General features: G+C 36.7%; 1 protein-coding gene across 6 annotated transcripts in view; it reads left to right on the top strand.

Moving 5' to 3' along the window:
* Positions 1-22,262, top strand: part of PPP3CA (protein phosphatase 3 catalytic subunit alpha) — a 338,247-nt gene extending 315,985 nt beyond the window's left edge. For 4 of the 6 annotated variants that reach the window (XM_025385276.1, XM_025385274.1, XM_025385275.1 and 1 more), the window contains 3 exons: positions 4,834-4,918; positions 13,373-13,470; positions 19,633-22,262. In XM_025385276.1, the coding sequence (XP_025241061.1) occupies positions 4,834-4,918; positions 13,373-13,470; positions 19,633-19,829 (380 nt within the window). In that variant the 3' untranslated portion in view covers positions 19,830-22,262. Of the gene's footprint in view, positions 1-4,833; positions 4,919-13,372; positions 13,471-16,476; positions 16,507-19,632 lie in introns of all 6 variants that reach the window. The other 2 variants (XM_025385273.1, XM_025385277.1) reach the window with 1 other exon arrangement.
* The last annotated feature ends 421 nt before the right edge of the window (positions 22,263-22,683 follow it).

Genomic DNA, 22,683 nt, shown 5'->3' with positions numbered 1-22,683 from the left:
AGAGAAAGAAAGAAAGAAAGAAAGAAAGAAAGAAAGAAAGAAAGAAAGAAAGAAAGAAAGAAAGAAAGAAAGAAAGAAAGAAAGAAAGAGAGAAAGAGAGAAAGAAAGAAAGAGAAAGAAGGAAGGAAGGAAGGAAGGAAGGAAGGAAGGAAGGAAGGAAGGAANAGGAAGGAAGGAAGGAAGGAAGGAAGGAAGGAAGGAAGGAAGGAAGGAAGGAAGGAAGGAAGGAAGGAGAAAGAGAAAGAAAATACTGATGAAGGAAGGAGGGAGGGAGGGAGGGAGGGAGGGAGGGAGGGAGGGAAGGAAGGAAGGAAGGAAGGAAGGAAGGAAGGAAGGAAGGAAGGAAGGAAGGAAGGAGAGAGAAAGAGAGAGAAAGAAAATACTGACCATGGAGTTAAGAAGGGACACACTCAGTATCCTCTTACCAGCTGACAGAAGCCAGCTCCAGTGTACCACTGCTACTTTCAATATAATATTTGTCATGATCTATTGTTGTTCACGTGATCTCCGAAAGCAGAGACAATGCCTCATTCATACTTCTGTTGCTAGCACATGGCAGGCTGTATAGTAAAGGAATCACAAGAATATTTGATGAATGACTGATTTGGATGTTAATTTGAACTCTACATAACACGTTCTGCACACCACTAATTCAGGTGTAACTGAGGAATTCACAGTAGTAGCTCCACAGTGGTAACTGAGCTGGAAGTCAGAGCCAACATCTATAATGTGTGGCAGATACCCCAGGTGGTAAGAATCTCTCTTCAGCCAAGCACTTGCCCCCACTCTCTGTGGTGCAAATGCCTTTTTCCAGTTCCTTTTTAAGGCTGAAATCTACCCTGTGGGGTTGCAACACTCACCTAGAAGGCCATTTGCCATAGATATCTTAAAACTTCATGAGAAGTCAGCAAGGTGCTAAGTTAAAGGCAAGAAGGACATGTATTAAAAGCAAATCTTTAAAGATCCCCTTGGTCTGCATACTAGCCTCCCACATGTTGAGCAAAATTTGAGTTTTCAGGGTTGCTTAGCATCTGGAAATAGTAGCATGATACCCTAGGCATAAAAGAAGATCAGAACTTAAAAAGTTGAAAGGAGAGGCCCAAAATAGAAGTGAATATCATTTGAATAGAAATACAAAATGAAATTTTACTTAAAATTGCTATTTTTTTCTAACATATGAAATAGTACCTTTCAGTTTTGGACTTCCAAGTTGAAATAAGTGATTATATGTTTTTTTTCAATGGGAAGAAATTATCACAGTTTTCATGTAAAAGGTATTTTATGTGTCTTCATTATTTTATATACTGAATTTTAATTTGAGCTACTGTGGTACATTTTCACAACATAAATAGAACAGTACCAAGAATGTTTAATATGACATTATCTTTGCATGTTGCAGGTAGCAAAATTCTGAAAAACATGTACTTATTCTTGATATTTCTGTTTAATTATGGACTGTGAGGATTTGAAATGGAATAAGTTTTTGAAAAAGAATTTTAATGATCTCTGGAAAATACCGAAAACCTGGAATAGCAATACTTAGTATACTAGACCATTTACATCTGAACTTAATTCTCTCCTGCTATTGTTCAGCTCCTTTAGATTGAATTACACATCAATCCAGATATTTTATTTCGATATTTTAAATCTTTGTGAGGTTATGTATGTGTGGTTAGAGCTCATTTTGATTTGATTATATTGAAAAGATTAAAGGTACTTTTCAGGATAAAAGATTCAGAGAATAGTTTAATGACTCTTCTTACTGTCCATGGTCAGGTTATTTTACTTTTTGTGTAAATATATTCCAATTTTATAAGAGGGATAATAAAACTCCTTATCTGGGTTATTGAGAAATTTTTAAAAGAGAGGTTTTTTTTTTGTTTTGTTTTGTTTTTTAATTAAGAAAAGTGCTAGAGTGTGTTGCGATTCACAGTTTATGGGGAGCACAACTGCATATACATAAAGTAGAATATCTTTTATATGCTCTCAAATCATTCATTTGATCTGAAAATATAAGGAATAGTATACTGACTGTGAGAATGTTCATTTTACATTTAAAATTGAGTATGTATTTGAGCATTTTTCTGATCATCAGCTTACACCAAGCTAAGAAGCACAGCTCTACATAATTTATTTCCCTCCTTTTCCAACTTTTTACTTTTCGTTCCTCTAGTTAAGGTTTTTACAAGTTTTTTATCAGAAGTGTTCTGTGAGATTATTCTTCATATATATTTTTACTTAATTGATTTTATGTGTTACCCCTTTCACCTCTGTTAAATACATGAAATTTTATTTCTAGACATCTTAGCCACTCCTTGCTGCTTTTCTTGTGCTTCTAAATATAGTGACCAGTTTTGGAGCTCTCCCACAATTTCCATTCTTCGTGTTCATTGGATTGATTTCATGATCTGGCCATATTGTTTATTGGAGAGGGCCAGAATCTTTTCCCTTACTCAGCACATCATGACCCTTGAGTTCACAGGTCAGCTGAGGTAGGGAATTTTAAACATAGAGTAGTAATAGCATCATCGAATGGAGTAACTGAAATATATATATGTATAGGAAGACCACCCTAAGGGGACTATTAACCATCCCACTTAAAAAAAAAAAATCTTTTGATGATCTCTTGTTCATTAATTATCTAAAATCCAAGCACAGAGAATTCAGTTTTAGATGGTCCCCAGAGCAGAATTTGATGTATAATCTTAATTACAAATCATAGACAATTAATATTGTTACAAAATCAGAATACGATTAGAGGCAGGGATTCTGCACACACCCTATTTTCCTCTCCATTGTTCTGGCCAAGAGACTAATTAATAATTCAAGGAACTGTTAGTGAATGAGACCCGTGGCTTTGCTTATTATCAGAATAGCTGGGTTGGAGAACAGCTCTCTCCCACATAGATGGAAACCTATTCTACCCATTTGCAGGTAGAATAGCTGGCAATAATAAGTCCTTCCCATTGGATGTGTTGAAAGGTGCCTGCCATGGCATGGTTGCCACAAGAGAGGATGAAATGGACATACATGTAGGCTGCTTTCAGGTCAGAGGGAAGGTGGAAGGAAGCCAGCTTGCTGGTTTTCATACACCCTCTGGGGAACACCCATGCACCTATGAGATGGGTTTGTGTTAGCATCACCTCTGAAAGATTACCCACCCAGGCAAAGAAAGTGATCCATTATGTTTTCACTTTCTTGGAGTGGAAGGAGAGAGAAAAAAAAAAGCAAAGGCCTTTTTTTCTAGCCATTTCAAGATTGTGTGTGTTGGTACAAGTTTTCTTTCTTGTGGAAATGTTGGCATATTAATTGTTTGATCAATACAATCAATAAGATTCCAAATGGCGTTCATAAAAGCCCTCTAAGGGAAACAGTAGAAATCTTTTTTTCAAAACCATTCTGTGAAAGCTTGCTGTTATCACAAATTATACTAAAAGACCAAAACACATACCAGTTATCATCTATAGTCCCTGAGCAAATTACGTGACTCAGACTGTTCAGTTGGATTAGGAACATTTCTATTATTATTTGAAAAGAATATTCTATTGTGTATCTATTAGAAGCAGTAGAATTAGATGATCTGCTTGTGTTAATGCTTTCTATAAAATCCCACATAATGTATAAAAAGGATAACTTATCCATTTTACCTTGGATTATAAAAATCTTGGCCAGGTGTGGTGGCTCACACTTGTAATCCCAGCACTTTGGGAGGCTGAGGCAGGCGGGTCATTCGAGGTCGGGAGTTTGAGACCAATCTGACCAACATGGTGAAGCCTGTCTCTACTAAAAATGCAAAAACAGTTAGCTGGGCTAACTGACTACATGCTGTAGTCCCAGCTACTTGGGAGATTGAGGCAGGATAAATCACTTGAACTTGGGGAGGCGGAGGCTGCAGTGAGCCAAGATCGCGCCACTGCACTCCAGCCTGGGCGACAGAGCGAGACTCCATCTTTTTTTAAAAAAAAAAAACAAATTGAGAGGTATTTTTTCTGTTTTATACTTCTTCCAATATACCTTGGGAATTACATAAAGAATAAAATGGGTTCATTGAAGTATTATTTTACAACATTATTTTAAAATATATTTATTTGTAACAATAATCTATGTAATTAATTTTTTTAATTTGGAAAATGTAACAAGTGGTAAAACTTACCTGGAAAAACCGTGCATAAATTTCAAAAATAGTACTAAAATGCAAACTATGGTGTCATTGTCTCTTACTAAATCCAATTTAGCAGTTCTCTACTCTTTTCTCTAGAACTCATGAACCAACCAGAATATGAAAGAGTATCAAGTGCTCAAACAGTCATCATCAAATAATTATGAATGATGTTGCAAGGCAGATAGGGAATTAAGAGACTTCCTAGTTTAATCATATCAAAGGAGAACTTTTGGAAAAGCAGTTTCCTAAAGTAGTTTTCCCAGCATGGAGACTGCAAATGAATAGAAGATGGTGATAAGGCACTTAACTCTTCCTCCCAATGCATGGTCTCTGTATAAATAGAAAAGAAAGGGAAAGTCAATTAGAAAAGGAGGATAGGAACCTACCCCTCTGCTCAGTGGTTTTCCAGTTAGCTTCTTACTCACCTCCCCCCTGATATCTCAAAAGTATGGGGACCTCTCAAAAATCACATCCTAGTATTGGTGGCCAAAAGCTTAAATTTTCAACTTTGATTTACAGATAAATCCTCTTAAGGAAAAAAAACAAAAAAACAAAAAACAAAAAACAAAAACCTGATTTTGCTTACTGGAGTCTGATGTATGTATAAATTTGTAAAATCAATTGCAATTAGATAAAAATCACTGACCCCTGAACTCTGTTTGAAAATACAGGTGCAACAGCTGCAGCCCGGAAGGAGGTGATAAGGAACAAGATCCGAGCAATAGGCAAAATGGCCAGAGTGTTCTCAGTGCTCAGGTGGGTGCATTCGTCCTCTGTTTTTGTTTCAAATTTTATAATGTGTCACCTAACAAATACTTTAATACTTTCATCTGGTAATTTAAATATTTTACTAGAGAATATTTGTCTTTTTTTTCCTTTTAAATTAAAACTTGAGAAAAATTAAATGAGAAATTGTCTGTTTCTCACTCTTTTAGTTAAATTGCAATCTACTAAATTATTTCTGTTAAGAAAGTCTCAAAATGAATTGCATCACATTTTATTCCTCTATTTGCTATAGGACTTTAAAACATTGATTTCACAATAGGTTGAACATCTTATGAAACAGGAAAAGCTATTGTGATTTTTTTGTTTTGTTTTTCATTCTGATTCTGTGGTGAAAGATGCATTTATCAGACACATTTCACTAGATTTCTAGGAAATGAACTTCAACCATAGAGCTATTCATGTGAATCTATATTATTCTAATTATTGAGAGAAGAAATTACTATGTTTCAATTTCCATATAGTAGTATATTTTGTAAATAGATTATGAATCATTATTAAGCATTAATTTAGAAAACAAATGTTTTCTTGAAGGAAACTCACTCTAGTTATTTCTAAATAATACAATATAACATTTCTCTTCAGAAGATTACTTTAAAATGTGATATATTTATATGTTAGGAGTATACAGTCAATTCAAAATGATACATATCAACGAGTAAATAGGAACACCTTGGGAAATATTACATCTACAATTGGATAATTTAATAATCTAATTTTTTGCCAAATTTTTGCCCCAACTCTTTCTCATAGAGTATTGACACTGGCTCTTTTGATTTCTCCTCTTGCTATTTCTATCCTCTTCCTGGTACAGTCACTAAAGAGTAACTGAATGACTTAATGCCAAAAGAGGGAGCCATGAGAAGGATGAAAAGCATTATCATGCTCTCAGAGACACCACATCAAAGACAATGAGAACTCTGTGGTAGCCAGCACAATCACGACAAGCTGTGTGCAGGCTGAAAATAGAGCATCATTGCTCCCTTCTGTTACTGAATGAGGCTACCTTTGCTCTATTGCTCTACGTTTCCAACTACATTTTCAGGGTTTATTCATTCATACCATAAGTAAATATAGTAAAACTTAAAGCATTCATTATGTACCATGGAGAAAAGAAATAAAGCAATGTAGAGATGGAGCAAGTGGGAGCTAAAGAACTTCTTTTAGTGTGTGGTCAACAAAAAACTTTCTGAGTAATGGTATTTGGGCAAGCATGGGTGACCTTCATGAAGAAATGGGGTAAGGGAGTTCAAGACAAAGAAAATAGCAAGTGCAAAGATACTTAAGTAAAGACAAAACTGGCAGTTTTGAGGACCACAAGGAGACCTGTATGGCTGGAAAAATGTTCTGTGGGAACAAAGGCATATATGAAGGTCATAAGCTTAATTGGAACTCTGAGTAAACACTTGCTTATTTATTGTGCCTCAGATTTACCAATAATGTTTTATTTCTTGTTCTGTCTGAAGTCTCTGAGGGAAAGTAAAAACAGCTCTAGAATTTCCATGACTATCCCATGATAAATGGACTATTTGAACCCAGTGATCAGTGACTTGACTTAAAATTGCACATGTTCATAGAAAAATTGAAGCAAGCTATATCTTACTGTTTTTCTATAATAAAAGCATCCATAGCACATATGCAGAATATAGAGAGATCTTATCTAGAAAAAAAGTAAGTTAAGCTTAGTAAGTAATGATTGAGCATTAACTGTATACCATGCACTGAATTAGGCAATCTAGATACCAAATTGGAATGCCAGCCAGATAGATAATAAACTAACATAAGAAAATAAAGTGTGTGCTAACTACATGAATAGATGTCCTGCTGTGGCATTAGACAGGAAGGAACCTTGCATTTCCTGACTGGAATGTTCATAAAGAGGTTAAAGTTGGAGGAGTGCTGTGAAGGATAGGCTGGATTCCAGGACAGGGAGGAATGTGGTGAAGGCATTCCTGGAAGTGGAAAAATTATCAGGAGCACAGTCGCACAATCCTAACAGCAATATCAATGGCCTCCTTTTATGGGGCACTTACTAAGTGCCAGGTTCATGCCCCATGTTTTGCACATTTTACAATAATCAACACAGGAAGCTTGCAAGGTTGTGGTGACTTCACTTTCCTGTGAGGAAATTGAATCTGAGAGAGGCTAAGCAGTGCCCCAACTCACTCAGTTGGGGAGCAACACTAAGAGAGTCTTACTCAAAACTGCTATGTAGTCTAGTATAAATTCTAGCAATACTAGTAATCTAGTAATGAATTCTAAGTATATTCAAGGACTGACTAGCAAAAGACATGAAGGTGAGTGAGGAATCTAGTTAAAAAGGAGACTGAAAATATATTGAAGTCCATATCCTTGAGTGCTTTGAATAGCATGTTAAAGCATTTAATTTTTGTGTGTGTAGGCAATCAGGAGTTGTAGAATTACTTTAATGAGATTAGAGGCATGCTCTAACCCATGTTTCACTATACATGTTAATCGCAGCGTGAAGATTGGCTAGCAAGGTGACATATGGATAACCAAAAATGTAAATAAATATAAAATAAAATGTAAATTTTTAAAAAAAGAAAAACATTTAGGAAGCTTTTGAAGTAATCCTAGCAAAAGGCTGGACCAGGCTATGGGAGGAGAAGTGCAAAGGAAAGGACAAACACAAGAAATTTGGGAAGACAGAACGTCACTAATGAATGTGGAATGTGGTACAAATTTGTCAGATATACTTGCCCAACATGTTTCCTACATTTTGGAAATGTGCAACGTTATCAGGGAACCAGAAAACTGTCTTTAGCAGTCCTTGCAGATAAAATACAAACCTGTTGCCTAGGATTCGCCAGTCAGATAAATGCATGTAAGTAAGGCTTTGTTTCAAATTGAGCATCATGAGGAGGCATCAAGGCAGGACGGCAATTGTCCGGTCAGGTGTGGAATCTCATGGGCCAGCAATGGAAGAGCTTCCGCCTCAGCATTTTGGGAGCTAACTACACAGCATTAGTATGAGCTCTGGCATTGGCTATGAACATCAGTGGCAAGCCTTTCATGGAGCCCACCCCACAGTGTGGACAGGTACTATTACTCTTCCCAGCTACAGAGCATCGAAGCTCAGTTCTCTGGATCTATGAGCTCTCTAATACCTTTAATATATCTCTTTCCTGTTAAAATTAGCCAGAATAGATTTCCAGTGTTGGCCATGAGAACCCTTACCTATGTGAGAGGCTACAGGAGAGAGGAAATATTCCAGAATATTCTACAGAGGTTCCAGTCTGTGCCATGGATAGGATGCCATTGTCTAAGGAAGAGGAAGTATTTTTCAATTTAAATATCTAACAGGTATTTATTGGGAAGAGTAGGATGTGTTGAATTTGGCAGAGCATTTATGTAGAGGCACTCAGAAATTCTGCCCTGGAGGTTCAGAGAGAGGTGAGGGTTAGAAATGCAGACATAAGAGGCCAGGTGTGGTGGCTCATGCCTGTAATCACAGCACTTTGGGAGGCCGAGCTGGGCGGATCACAAGGTCAGGAGTCTGAGACCAGCTTGACCAACATTGTGAAACCCCGTCTCTACTAAAAATACAAAAATTAGCCAGGCAAGGTGGTGCGTGCCTGTAATCCCAGCTACTTGGGAGGAAGAGGCAGAAGAATTGCCTGAACCTGGGAGGCAGAGGTTGCGGTGAACCTAGATTGCACTATTGCACTTCAGCCTGGGCAACAGAGCAAGACTCTATGAAAGAGAGAAAGAGAGAGAGAAAGAAAGAAAAGAGAGAGAAGAAAGAAGGGAAGGAGGGAAGGGAAAGAGAAATGCAAACAAGAGTAAACAACACAGAGATGAGTGCAGTAACGTAAGCTGATGGTCTTGCTAAAGGAGAGCGTGAAAGGTGAGAGGAGGAGAATAAAGAATTCTTCAGAACATTGCTGTCCGATAGAAATACAATGTGAGCCACATCTCTCATTTTAAATTTTCTAGAAACTACAGTAAAAGGGGTAGAAACAGAAACAAATTATTGTTTATTATAATATAATCTGTTTAACACAAATATCCAAAATTTTACCATTTTGACATTTGATCAATATAACACTTATTAAAGGGACATTTTCTATTCATATTTTTGTACTAAGTCTTTGAAATCCCATGTGTATTTTACACTTACAGCACGTCTTAATTCAACTAGTCATGTCTGAAGTGGTTAACAGCCACATGTAGCTGGGGCCTACATATTAGAAAACATAGGTCTGGAGATAGAAGAAAAAGATCAGCCTAGGAACTGAGAAGATGTCAGAGAAGGAGAAGGAGAAGCAGGAAAAAAAGCATTACAACACCTAGGGCAAAGAGTCTTTCAGGAAGGACGGCATGGTCATCAGAGGAAATTACTGCAGAGATTACCAGTTTGAATGAGAACTCAACAGAGATAGTTGGAATTGAAAAATGAAGAAGCTGCTAGAAACCATTGAGGGCATGGCTTCCGCGTGAGGCAGGAATGGCAGTCACAATTAAGGGAAGTAAGGAATGTGGTTGAACAAGAAAGAAAAAAAGAGCAAGGAAGGAAGGAAAATGACCATCTTCTTTGCTGGGGCTTTTGTAACAGTGTATCATTTAATCTTCATAGAAATCCCATAATTACAGATGTAATTTTATAGAGAAGAAAACTGAAGCCCAAGAAAATTAAATGATGTCCCAACATCAGTCTTATGACTGGGATGTTAGCCTGAGTGTGACCCCCACAAAGATGTGATTTCCCAGAAAGGTTTTTCTACTGTTGGTACAAAATTAAAATTTTGAAGAAATTTTGAAGATTAAAAAGAATACTTCAGATTACCGGAAAATTTTTGTAGGTAAAAAGCTAATAATTTACTTGGCTTTCTCAGAGCATTGTGGGTTATAATTGTTTGTTTGATGAGTCCCGTGTTTTTTGGGGTTTTTTGTTTTTTGTTTTGTTTTTGAGACAGTCTCACTCTTTCGCTCTGGCTGGAGTGCAGTGGCACGATCTTGGCTCACTGCAACCTCCACCTCCTGGGTTCAAGCAATTCTCAAGTCTCAGCCTCCCAAGTAGCTGGGATTACAGGAGCATGCCATCACACCCGGCTAATTTTTATGTATTTTTTACTAGAGATGAGGTTTCGCCTTGTTGGCCAGGCTGGTCTCAAACTCCTGGTCTCAAGTGATCCGCCCAGGTCTGCCTCCCAAAGTGCTGGAATTACAGGTGTGAGCCACGGTGCCCAGCCTGAGTCCCGTGTTTGATGCGGGATTTGACACAAAGATTCTTGGTGTATGTAGGAATTATAATCACTCATGAGGCAAAACCCATATTTTGAATGTGAATGTAAAGGAAAATTGTGTTCGTTCTTTAGAGATACTCACAATTTTCCCAAATCATATTATCATTCAATATATTTCTTCAGGAGACCTCTAGTGGTTTGACAGACCACAGAAGCTTAAAAAGTTTGAAACACCTGCATGAAAATAAACAATAATTATCTCAAACCTATTATTATTATTATTATATTATTTATTTATTTTTTTTATTTTTTTGAGACGGAGTCTTGTTCTGTATCCCAGGCTGGAGTGCAGTGACACAATCTCGGCTCACTGCAACCTCCGCCTCCTGGGTTCACGCCATTCTCGTGCCTCAGCCTCCCGAGTAGCTGGTACCATAGGCACCGACCACCACGCCCGGCTAATTTTTTGTAGTCTTTAGTAGAGACGGGGTTTCACTGTGTTAGCCAGGGTGGTCACGATCTCCTGACCTCGTAATCCGCCCGCCTGGGCCTCCTCAAGTGCTGGGATTACAGGCATGAGCCACGGCGCCCAGCCATCAAACCTTCTTTTTGTTTGTTTGTTTGTTTGTTTGTTTTGAGACGAGTCTCGCTCAGTCGCCCAAGCTGGAGTGCAGTGGCGGGATCTCGGCTCACTGCAAGCTCCGCCTCCCGGGTTCACGCGATTCTGCTGCCTCAGCCTCCCAAGTAGCTGGGACTACAGGAGCCCACCGCCACGCCCGGCTAATTTTTTGCATTTTTAGTACAGATGGGGTTTCACTGTGTTAGCCAGGATGGTCTCGATCTCCTGACCTCGTGATCCGCCCACCTCGGCCTCCCAAAGTGCTGGGATTACAGGCGTAAGCCACCGCGCCCGGCCAAACCTATTATTTTTAAGTAAACTTTGCAGTAGAGGATACAGAAATCTAAAATATGGATTAACATTTCCATTCTCCATTCAACTTTTACTGTTTTATTGTTAGCAAATACTTTTGAAATGTGAGCTATGTACCAGGTACTGTTCTAGTCTGGGTGCTGTGGATGCAGCAGTGATTAAAGCAGACAAGAACCCCTGCTCTCATGAGTCTTGTCTAGCTGGGGGGTGCAGAGGGGCGGGGAACGGCGGGAGGGAAATGGAGTGGGCAGGAGACCAGAAGTAGGGAAGTAAACACACCGTATCGTTTTTCAGGGGTGATAAGTGCCTTAGATAAAATAGGCAAAGGGAGAAGGAGTAGAAAAAGGGTTATTATTTTAAATGGCATTCCTAAGGAAGTCCTTGCTTAGAAGGCGATATTGGAGCAAAGATTAGAAGGCAGAGTGGGAGTGAGCCACACAGATGCCACGGGAGGAGGGTGACAAAAAAGTGCAGCGCCCCTCGGTGGAGTGTGCTGGGTATGTCTAAGGAAAGTGGACGTTGGTAGGAAATGTAGACCAAGAGATGGGTGCGAACAGGAGAGTGTGGGGTAGCTAGTTTATTTTAAGGCCTTTGTGAAACCTCCCTTTCACCCATCAGAAGAGGAGAAGCCATTAGAGAGTTCTAAATACACAAGTGACAGGATTTGGCATAGGTATGGAAAGCCTCACCCTGGCTGCCGTACTGAGAACAGCTGTGGGAGGAGGGGGCAAGAGTGTGACTGGGATGGAGCAGAGAGACTATTTGGAAGGCTCCTGCAATCCAGGTAGGTGATACTGGTGGTGAGCAAAAGAGGGAAGTCACAGAAGGCTGTATTTTGTATGATTTTATTTATATGAAATGTCCAAGAGAAACAAATCTACAGAAAGTGACTGGAAGTGATACAGGGCTGAAGGAAATAGGGAGTGACTGCTCAATAGGTATGAAATTTCTTTTGGGGGTAATGAGAATGTTCTAAAATTGATTATGGTGATGGCTGTACATCTCTGTGAATATATTCAAGACCATTGATTGAATCCTAACACTTTAGGTTAATTCTATGCCAAGTTTATATCTCAACAAAGCTGTTGTCAAAAGAGATGAGGTAGTAGCTTTGTGAGAACTGGTTAAACTAGAAATATTTTGAGGGCAGAGCCCTCAATATTTGCTGATATAATGGATATGGAATTAGGATAAAAAGAGTTAAAGAGTGATCCTTTTAAGTAACTAAAAGATGGAATTGCTAATTTCTGAGTTGAAAACAGATTGTGGTAGTAGCAGGTTTGGGGAAAAGTTCAGGAATTCTGTTTGAGTCATGTGAGACACCTTCATAAAAATTTGGAGTAGATAATTCTACATACTAAACTCTCTTCCTCTGTGTGTGTGTGTGTGTGTGTGTGTGTGTGTGTAAGTAAACACAAATATATGTGTGTGTGTGTATGTGTGTATATATACAATTTGTATTTTAAAGACTTTTTTCTGGTTATGTAGGATTGCAATATCACTATGTGGAAGAGTGAGTGGTTATTTAGTCATGGTTATTTAATTATGAGGATTTAACAATTCAGAATGATTAATAGTGTCAAGTAATTAATAAATATAATTGAAATAATGGTGTACTTAAAACTGATTGTAAAACAATTGTCATGCTGAGTAAGAAAATAATTTTATATTAGCAAATCAGTGGGGAAAGTGACTGAAGAAAAAAAAAAAAGGCTGGGAAATTTTGCCAGTAGGTTTACTGGCTACTTGCCATTATTTTATGTGTTTTTCATGTAACATCTAAATTACTAAATTCCTTAATTTCTAAAAGTCCACTGAATGTAATTCCTGATTCCCTAATCCACAAATCAGTTTTTTTTTCAATCTCCATATGCTCTATTTTTTTATTCTGTCAAATCAAGTCACTTCCTCTTATTTTTGCTGAGCCTTGGCTGAAAAACTTAACATCAGCATTCACTATGGCTCACTTTTAACATACAGAATGCACAACAAACACTTTTCATTGAGATGCGTGATTGCAAAATCAAAATGGTTTTCTCTATCTTCGATACTCAAAAGAAACTGAACCTCCCTAATTGGATAATGTAAACTTTATTGTAGCAATCGTTTATGGAACATTACTAGTATATAAATAAATTAAAATAAAGTATGTTTAAAAAAAAAAAAAAAGATCCAGAGAGCCAAGATAGAAGGAAATGTGGGTTCTTATATGCATTTTTTTTCCTTTGAGTCATTTCTTTTGCACAAAAGAAATTAAAGGTTAATGCCACCCCTCATTGTGCCTTCCAGAGAAGAGAGTGAGAGTGTGCTGACGCTGAAAGGCTTGACCCCGACTGGCATGCTCCCCAGCGGAGTACTTTCTGGAGGGAAGCAAACCCTACAAAGCGGTAAGCAGACCGATGGGTATGACTGTGTGCCAGGGCATCACAGTCAGCTGTGTCATTAGAGCCCTGATTTATTCATTCATTTAAGCTCTGTCTTGGTCTTCAGTTCTTCTCAGCTGGCAGAAGGGCTGAAACCCCAATCAGTTTGATCAGTCATGTCCAACATAATAGCTCCCTCATTCTCTGGAATATGGTCTCTACTCCACCTTTCCCCCATTCCCTCATTCCCATGTGAATCTACATGTATTCAGCCTAGCTACAGGACAGCTCATTTAGGTTGCCTACATGCACAATAGGTTTGACTACTTTGAGCCACTCCGTTGTCAAAAACAACTTTTTAATTACATTTTTGATAAGTATGCTGGTTATCCATTTCATTTATGAGATTAACACATACACACAAAAACTAAAATATACCTGGAAGTCTAAATTTTAGGGAGATGATTTCATTATCCTCTTGAATGGAAATCGGAAGCCATATGTGTCTTTTCTCTGATTTGTCAGTTAAAAACAAGAGACTGAGTAGAACTACATTTTTGAAAAAAAGAGTAACATTTCCTTTACAATACAGATTTTATGTTAAAATGTGTAGCTTTCTAGACTAGTGCCATCCAACAGAACTTTTTGTGATGGTGGAAATTTCTGTATCTATACAGAAGGCACATATGACTGTTGAGCATATAGGGAATATAACCAAGAAATTAAGTGTTTTCTTTTATCTAATTTGTATTAAATTTAATTTAAATAAGCCAGGGGGCTAGTGGCTACCATGTTAGCAGCACAGTCCTATAAATTATTTCACCTTTGTTACTTTTTTTTTTTTATCAATTTTAACTATTATCATTACATAGACTACAATTTTAACACTAGGAAATTGCTATTAGATGAGGCTTTAACAGAAAAAAAATGAAAATGAAAATATGCTGTAAGATTTTTCAAAACATTCTCAGCCTCTTGCTTATTTTCCTATATCTTTCCTTAAATCTTTTTTATATTTTCTTTTCTGTCCCTGCCCTTCAATCTAGAAGACTCACTATTCTCATTTATGTTATTTAATAACCTTCTACATGAAGAGTAGTGATCAACTTCATGAATATAGTATTGCTGAATGATCACATCATGGCTGCGTCCCAATAATTGTCTTTATTTTCAGATGAATGTATTCCAAATCAGTGTCTTTTGAGTTTTTACAAAAAGACAAAAATTTTTAAGTGAAGGTAGGAAGATACATAGTATTGAGAAGTAAATGCCCCCTTTAAATTTACAGCTAGGAATTATTTTAACAAGTTTTAAAAAAACACACATAAAAATATTTCTACCAAATTAAATATCTTACTAAAACATCAGCATAAATGGATCATTTACATGTCCAAAATGTACCATCTACCTAACTGACTGAAATCTAGTTTCTGATAAGCACATTTTAAGGCACAGCAAGTGTATTATCAGAAACTGTGGGCTACATTTGCTTTCGAACATTTAATAGTGGGCAGTACCATAGTTCTAATATGTCAGTGCTGGTGTGATTCTGAATGTTTTGCTTTACTTTTAAACCTACATTACTTAAGTTTTTCCAGTTCTTTGTTTCATTTCCAGATTTTCACCTGTGTTTTTCCTTAGGTTATTCAGTTTTATTTTATTTTAAATCCATTGGTTTGTGTTTTTCTATGTTGAACCTACACACAAACACACATACACATAAAAGACATATGGGTTGAAACCTTTCTATATGGGTTTGGAAACTTACTGTATATTTTAAACCACATACATTGATACAACTCCAAAATGTATTGCCTGATGCCCTTCAATTTGTCTAAAAGGGTAAACTACTTACAACTTTGCTATGTACTCTCTCTCCATGGTGATAACTATTCCCTATTTTTATCATAAGGAATCTAGAATCCGCTGTAAGTTATAGTGCACATTTTGCAGTTGCTGTAGTTTTAAAATCTTGAATTATAAGAAAAATGCAAATTAAAGTCAAGGGGTAGAATTTTAATATTAAACATTTTGGAGTTACAGAGGAGTTTTAAGATTTAATTAGGGAAGTGTAAACTAACCTTAATAACAATGAAAGACTCATACATTTACATAGTGAAAGTTTAGACCCTAACCTTATTACAAAAATTGCTGATAAAGCAATGGGCTTTTCAAGTTCTGCCTCTGAAATACGCTGTTTCTGTATATTCAGTATTTAGGCTGCCTGTTTTTTAAAATGCTGATAGAATTTTTGCCACTACTGGCACATTACCACTTGATTTGTAACATTTTAAGAATTTTACTTCCAAAAAGGATATTCCACTAAGGAAAAGAAAATATAATTGGGCTTGCTGGAAAAAGATGTCCAGATTATATCATACGTTTCCTTTTTTATTTTTCCTTCACACTCTTCCTACCCACCGACCCCCAAATCTAATCATGCCCGATGTGTTTATCTTTAAAGAGTCACGTGCATTATCTCCTTAGACACCCTGATTTTTTTTTCTTTAAATTTGAATCCCCCTGCTTTTCCATCACATTAGGAAATAGTGCTATTTAATATTAAATAGTTTGAATGAGCCCACTGATACTGTGGCACTGCTTCAACTTCCGTCATTTTGTCTGGCATTTTGAAACTAAATCACCAAGCATAGCAGAGGTTTTATAGCATTCTGTGTGAGTCAGAAGCACAGTTGAGATTTACATAATCTCTTATAATTCAGTCCATGTAAAAGAAATTTTCCTAAGTGTTTTCCTAAAGGGTTCATTGTTTGTTATTTATTTAGTGGGCAAAAACCAAAGCATTTAATTCAGATAGGTGTATCCAGCTCATAAATTAAATTTATAATTTCTGTGGCATTTTTTTTTCTTTCTTTTTAGCATTTCTGTTTTGTTGTCTGTGCCAGAATCTAGCACTTACAGGAACATTAGTTCTCTTAGCTCCTTTGATGGTCACTGATTTGTTCTTAGAGTTAAAAAATCCTCTGCTCATTTTTCTCATTCATTTTGCACCCCCTTTCTTCTCTTCAGCTACTGTTGAGGCTATTGAGGCTGATGAAGGTAAATTGGCCAGTCCCCTTTCTGTTGTACCTGCAACAGATAAGGGCTCTGCTGGGTGTATTCATTTTTTTGCTGTAGCTTGTACAGAGTGTGTGGGTGTTGAGCTAACAGTTGTGGCTCAGTATTAACCAAAGTGTTCTTGCTTTAAAGGGGAAAATGTCCTTCTATGGTTTGTTTGTTTGTTTCTTTCCCTTAAAGCTATGTTTGACTTTTGTATATGATGAATAATAGAATCACAGAAAACAAAAGGATTATATATTTTGAATGATGTGGGGTGGGGGTTATGGCAGCTGTTTTGACCAGTAGCTTATAAAACAATAATCTTTGAGCTGAACCATGTCCCTCCCTCAAATCACTTTCAGGCAGCACTGAAGATAATAAAAATAGCCATCTTAATTCTAGTCTTCAGAAGTTTGTAGCCAAAGGAAAAAAATGTTCATTTAAATAGTGCTTTGTTGTAGTTCAACATTAATTTATGTCTCTAAAAAATATTCCAACATGAGACAGCTGTGCATGAGATGAACAGTTCTGGTAATCTTAAATCAAATTTTAACCTACTGGTATTTGTATGAGAATTAACACCATCTAAATATTATAAAAAGTTCAAAAGCATCTAGTGGCTATGTAAGTGGCCAATAACAAGAATAGCAAGTATCAAGTAACACTCAATTGATGAATGTATACTGAGTGTCTGCTTTGTGCCAGGCACAGTACTAGGAGCTGCAGGGGAAATAAAGAAGTGTCCATCTCCAGCTGTGTCCTAGCACTACTCAAGGACAGTAGAGTTGACCCTTTAGTAATTGCTTTTTACTTGACTGCTTTTTAAATATATAGTTATAAGAGAAGTGCATAATCAAAATAGTTGTTAATAATATACATACCATATCCTTTGGAAATTTCAAAAATAATAATTTGAAGTTCCCCTTTAAAACAAAATTCTTCAGTTGTATTTTGTTCTTGCAAGGTAATTTTTTTGTTTTTCTCAAAATTATGTGCATATATGGTCCTTTGGTATGATATAAAAAGTGCCACTTTAGACTCTTCCAATTTGTACATGATTTGGATATGGTAGGGGAAACAATAGCACTGTAAGAGAAAATACAACTGCTTCCTAAATAGCAGTGAATAAACTGCTATTTATGTGGGAATTCTCTATTCCTCTTGGCAAATTCTAATCTGCAGTGTGCATTCTTGTTGATAGTTTGGCTGTTTTCTGTGGTTTCTGTGACTCTGTGTTGTGTTAAGTATACTACCAATGTAAATTGCTAATACCCATTGTCTGACCAGCAACTACAGCAGAGCACATTCTTCCATACCAGGATGGACAAAAATGATTAGAAATGGAGCCCCATTCCAGAAGTATCCATTGTTCTCGCTAGATTTTTAATTTTGACACTCCCACCCTATTGGCTTTTAAAACCTAGAAATTTCACTTTTATCATTTAAATTAATTAAATCATTTCATAAATGATAATGATGACAAACTTTTATACCTGTTAATTGTGATGAAATTATATTCACAGTAGTCTGAAAAAAAAAAAAACCAGTAGAGTACCACTTCGTGCCATTCTTTTGTACATCAAAATAATTGAGTTAGTTTTCAGGGTGGGTGCTCGTTAGACAGCTCTATTATTTTGCAATTTATTACTAAATTAGAGAAGAATTAACAAGCTTTGCTTTGGGCCTTGGTCTTTCCCCATTTCCCCATCTTATTCCTCTCACAGTTGACTAATCACCATTATGCTAACCTTTAAAATGCAGAGGGGGGGGAAACTTGTTTCTTATCGTTTAATGAGTATTGAAACGACTGTGTATATCTTTTAGGAATCTCATCCATACTAATAAAAGGCACTGCACATTTGCGTAGGAGTGACTGGTAAAGTTTCAGCTTGAAACTGCTTTCCTTTTTTTTTTTCTCCCCCAAATAAGATTGGGAGGATAAAGGTACCATGAAATTATCCTTAATCAGCCATGGTGATGCAGCCCAATTGAGCATTGGTGATTGGCCCTGAAATATCTGGCTTGCACTTCACAGGGAGTAAAGCAAACTGATGTCATTGGTTCCCCATTTATGTGTTTTATTTGCAGCTCACCAGTTGGTGTACTCACTGAAGAAATCATTAAGATTTTTGTACAAATGCCTTACCCATCTCTGTAGCACACTAAAGATTACTTTTTTAAAAAATCAAGTATCATTCCCACTTTGAGATTCCGTGTTTTAATTGAATAGGACCAAAACCAGTTCAATTCATTTTTGCTAAATATTGTGAAAGGCATTTTTTCCTTGTTATAATTTAACCATCACTTACATCTACGTTGATCTACTGAGTTTTTCTTTCATTTAGGCAGTAATGGATACCAGATGAACATCAGTTTGACCTGTTCGCTGCTGAAGGGCAGATAATACGTTTCTACCTAGTGATCTTACCTTGATTTTTTTTGAGTTTCTCTTACCTTGTCACTCACTCCACATGCTTCCAAAGTTGAGTGGAGAAACAGGAGTTTATAATTTCATTTTTTTTCATGCCATCATTGAGTTGTTTGTCAAGAAGTTCTTTCTGAGATTCTGAGATGGCATGGAAATGCCCTGGTTAATTCCTTTTCGAGCTCCTTTTAGCGCCTGCTTTAAGCCCTTTACTAGGTTTTTAGGTATAGCAGACATACTGATTCCACTGAATTTGCCATTACCTAGCACAATGGAAGAATACAAAGAGGGACATGCTGCAGCCTGTCTAGGTTAAGGTGTTTGATGCAGTAATCATGCTAATGATGTGGCCAGTTGATGCTGGTTCTAGAGGCTTGTCCCTGAAAGCAGCTTTCCTCTTTACGTGTCCACTTTGAATTTCTTTGATCTAAACTTTCAATGAAGACAGGAGAAATGTTTACATCTTAATAACTTCAAGAGGACATTTTGGTTGGCAAGAGACATTGGCTGTTTTCAAACCTTTGGTTACCTCCGAGTATGGTAAGGAGTCTGTTGTGTGGTGTGCAGGTCCCGTCACTTTGTTCTTCACTGAAGGATTCCCTCTCACTGAGAAATCTCTAACATCACCTGCTGCAACAGCTGTGCCTTTTGTTTTCCTTTGGATAATCCTGTTTTTCTCTTTTTAATGATTTTCTGTTTAGCTATCAAAGGATTTTCACCACAACATAAGATCACTAGCTTCGAGGAAGCCAAGGGCTTAGACCGAATTAATGAGAGGATGCCGCCTCGCAGAGATGCCATGCCCTCTGACGCCAACCTTAACTCCATCAACAAGGCTCTCACCTCAGAGACTAACGGCACGGACAGCAATGGCAGTAATAGCAGCAATATTCAGTGACCACTTCCTGTTCACTTTTTTTTTTTTTTTTTTTTTTTTTTTTTGAGCTGCAGGGCATGATGGGGATTGCTGCATATCAGCAGTTGGATGTTCTTGCCTCTGACAGTAGCTTATTTGCTCTGGGGGCCAGGAATTGGATTCAGTTTACACTATCATTAAAAAAGAGGGAGAGAGATAATAAACTATATTTTGGTGGGGGTGGTGATTAAACACCTCTTTGGGGTATGCCTTTTAAAAATGCTTATAAAGAAAAAAAATTTTAAAAAGAAAGCTAATGCTAGTATATACTGCAATGTTAGGGGAATGAACATGTTTTCCTACTGCGTTGGGGACTTCTAGATAGGTTAATGAAAGGCCTTTTATTCTGTTACTGGACATGAAAAACTTTGTCTAATTTCTTACTCTATTGTACGTTTACAGTCGCAGCACTAAAAATGGATGACATCAAACATTTTTAACAAAATGATGTACAAACTAAGGACTATTTATTGATAATGTTTTGCTACTCTTGTCAGACAATGGCTATAAACTGAATTAGGCAGTCTTAAAAAAAAAAAAAAAAAAAGAAAAAGAAAAAAAAAGAACGTTGCAAATTTGTTAAAATGCCAAAAAGGACAGTTTAATTTTGTACAGATTATGCTTACCTCAGGTTTCTTTAGTGTGCTTGAATGCCCTTCTTTCCATATAACACTTATCTTATTAATTCGGCAATGAATATCTTTTCTTTAAGTTTTAAAAAAACTGGAATAATTACATCTATCTTTTTTGCTGTTTATATTTAGGGATTTTTGTTGATAAAATCAAGTCTTGGTTGTGGCTTGCTGAATTAAATATTTATGAGTGGTGCATTTTTAAGTATAGTGAACAAGACACCATATTAAGTACAGTGATAAAGCATCTATATTCTGTAAAAAAAAAAAAAAAAAAAAAATCTGCCTATGCATGTTTTTTAAGAAAAAAAAAATGGCTGTATCGGCCTGTATGGGACTGTAATGCGCTTAGTGGTCTGACATATACTGGAAATGTATGTATACTGGCGTACTTTATATTCTCTAAAATGCTTAATGCCTTTGAAATTTTGTAATCAAAAAAAAGCTTTGAAAAAATCTAAAGGGGAGAGTATTCTTTAAAGTTTTTAACATAAGCTTGTCAGTGCACATGTAGATGGTTAGCATGTTTAGCAAACCTTGTGAAATTATAATCAGTTTGTAGTTACATGTGAAACTCTAAATGCATGGTAACTGTTAATGTCATAACAGTTTAGTTATTTTGTTCTGTTCTGTCATGTGCCACAAAATATGTACTTTTTTCACTTTTTTCCCTTTGTATATCAGTTACGGGTTACAACTGGTTCATTCTGAAAACAACTACAACAAAAGTCCATTCATATTTTTTAACAATTGTATAAGTGCCCAAGTAATTCACTACAGCCTAAAGCCTTGCCTTTGTAATTTGACTTCTGACATGTTGGCAATCAAAGCATGCACTTGTAACAATGAAAAAGAAAAAGCATTTTATATTACTACTCAATAAAATGTGCATGAACTTACAGAATTCTCATCCTTCCACTGAGTCCGCTGAAGGGATTTATGTGCACAACCACCACGTGTCTTCTAGGTGCTGGCCCACCACTACACATCACAGGCTGATTTCCACAGGGCTTCTTCCTAGGGGCCTTGTGATCTGAGGGGTGGTGCCTATTTCCACTGTAAGAATCTTGGTGGATTTGTGTCTCAAATCAGATAAGAGAAGTCTATTTAAAGAGCAGATGCCATCTTCTGGCTTCCTCAAGGAGCCAGTTAAGAAACCAGAGCATTCCTTTTTATTGAAAAATAAAATTAATTTGTTATCAGGTTGTTTCAGTTGTATTGGATGCCCTATCTGCTAAAGCAAAAAGTACTAGGCTACTAAGTGCATTTTCATCACAGAAGAGAGTTGCATTTGTATTAATAAGAAATTTGTATACCCACGCTTCAGCTACTATCTAATCACCCGAAGATTTAAGAAACACCAAATTTCAGTTTGTTTCTAACATTGTTCATCTTTAGTGCACTTTGTTTTATATAATAAAGTATGCCTGTTATATTAAATAATAAAAATATGGCAATTAGTGATATAGCATACCAAAACAAAGATGTTTTAGATAGAGTCTGGCAAAGACTATCCCAAGTTTATTTTAATGAATTCAGACATTTTTTCCTGTGGATATTTCTCCATCCTAAAAAAAGTGGCAACCAAGGAAAATATTTAGATGCAACTTACTAGAATGATGTGAAAGAAATGGTGATTCTGGTATCATGGTGTTTATTTTCTTTCTTATAACTGCAGAGAAAATATCCTGACTAAACAAAAATTCATTTTTTGGATTCCTTTCTTTTACAAATTGTGCTGAGGCAACTATGGCATAGAAATAAACATTTGACATTAAAATAAGCAGTTGATGTGAGTATTGCTTGCTCTTTCTGATCAATGGTTAGGAAAGTAATACTGTGTATTTTTCCATAATAGTTTGGTCTCTCAAAAAAGGTTGATATAGAACTAGTTATTTTTTCAAAAGGGATAACCTTTCCAGACCATCAATTATTAGGTTTCCCTCCTTCACTTTTGGAGAAACTATAGAATTCTTTAGTTGCTCATGCCAGTGTACCTCTGGTTACACACAGACACAGACATACACACAGAAACAACCTCCTGTCCCCCGTCCTCCTCCACCCAGTCCCCATGGTGACTTCACTCTCATGGGATTCAAACTCAGTGCTGAATTTTCAACTGTGTTTTCAAGAATGAAGAGCTAGATTTGACCCTGCATCAGCTGTTTTTCCTGTCTAAAATATCCTCTACTTCTGTTCTCCTT

Source organism: Theropithecus gelada, chromosome 5, assembly GCF_003255815.1.
Source record: "Theropithecus gelada isolate Dixy chromosome 5, Tgel_1.0, whole genome shotgun sequence".
Taxonomy (NCBI): Eukaryota; Metazoa; Chordata; class Mammalia; order Primates; family Cercopithecidae; genus Theropithecus; species Theropithecus gelada.
Note: the sequence above shows the minus strand (reverse complement) of the source record. Positions and strands in the feature narration are given on the sequence as shown.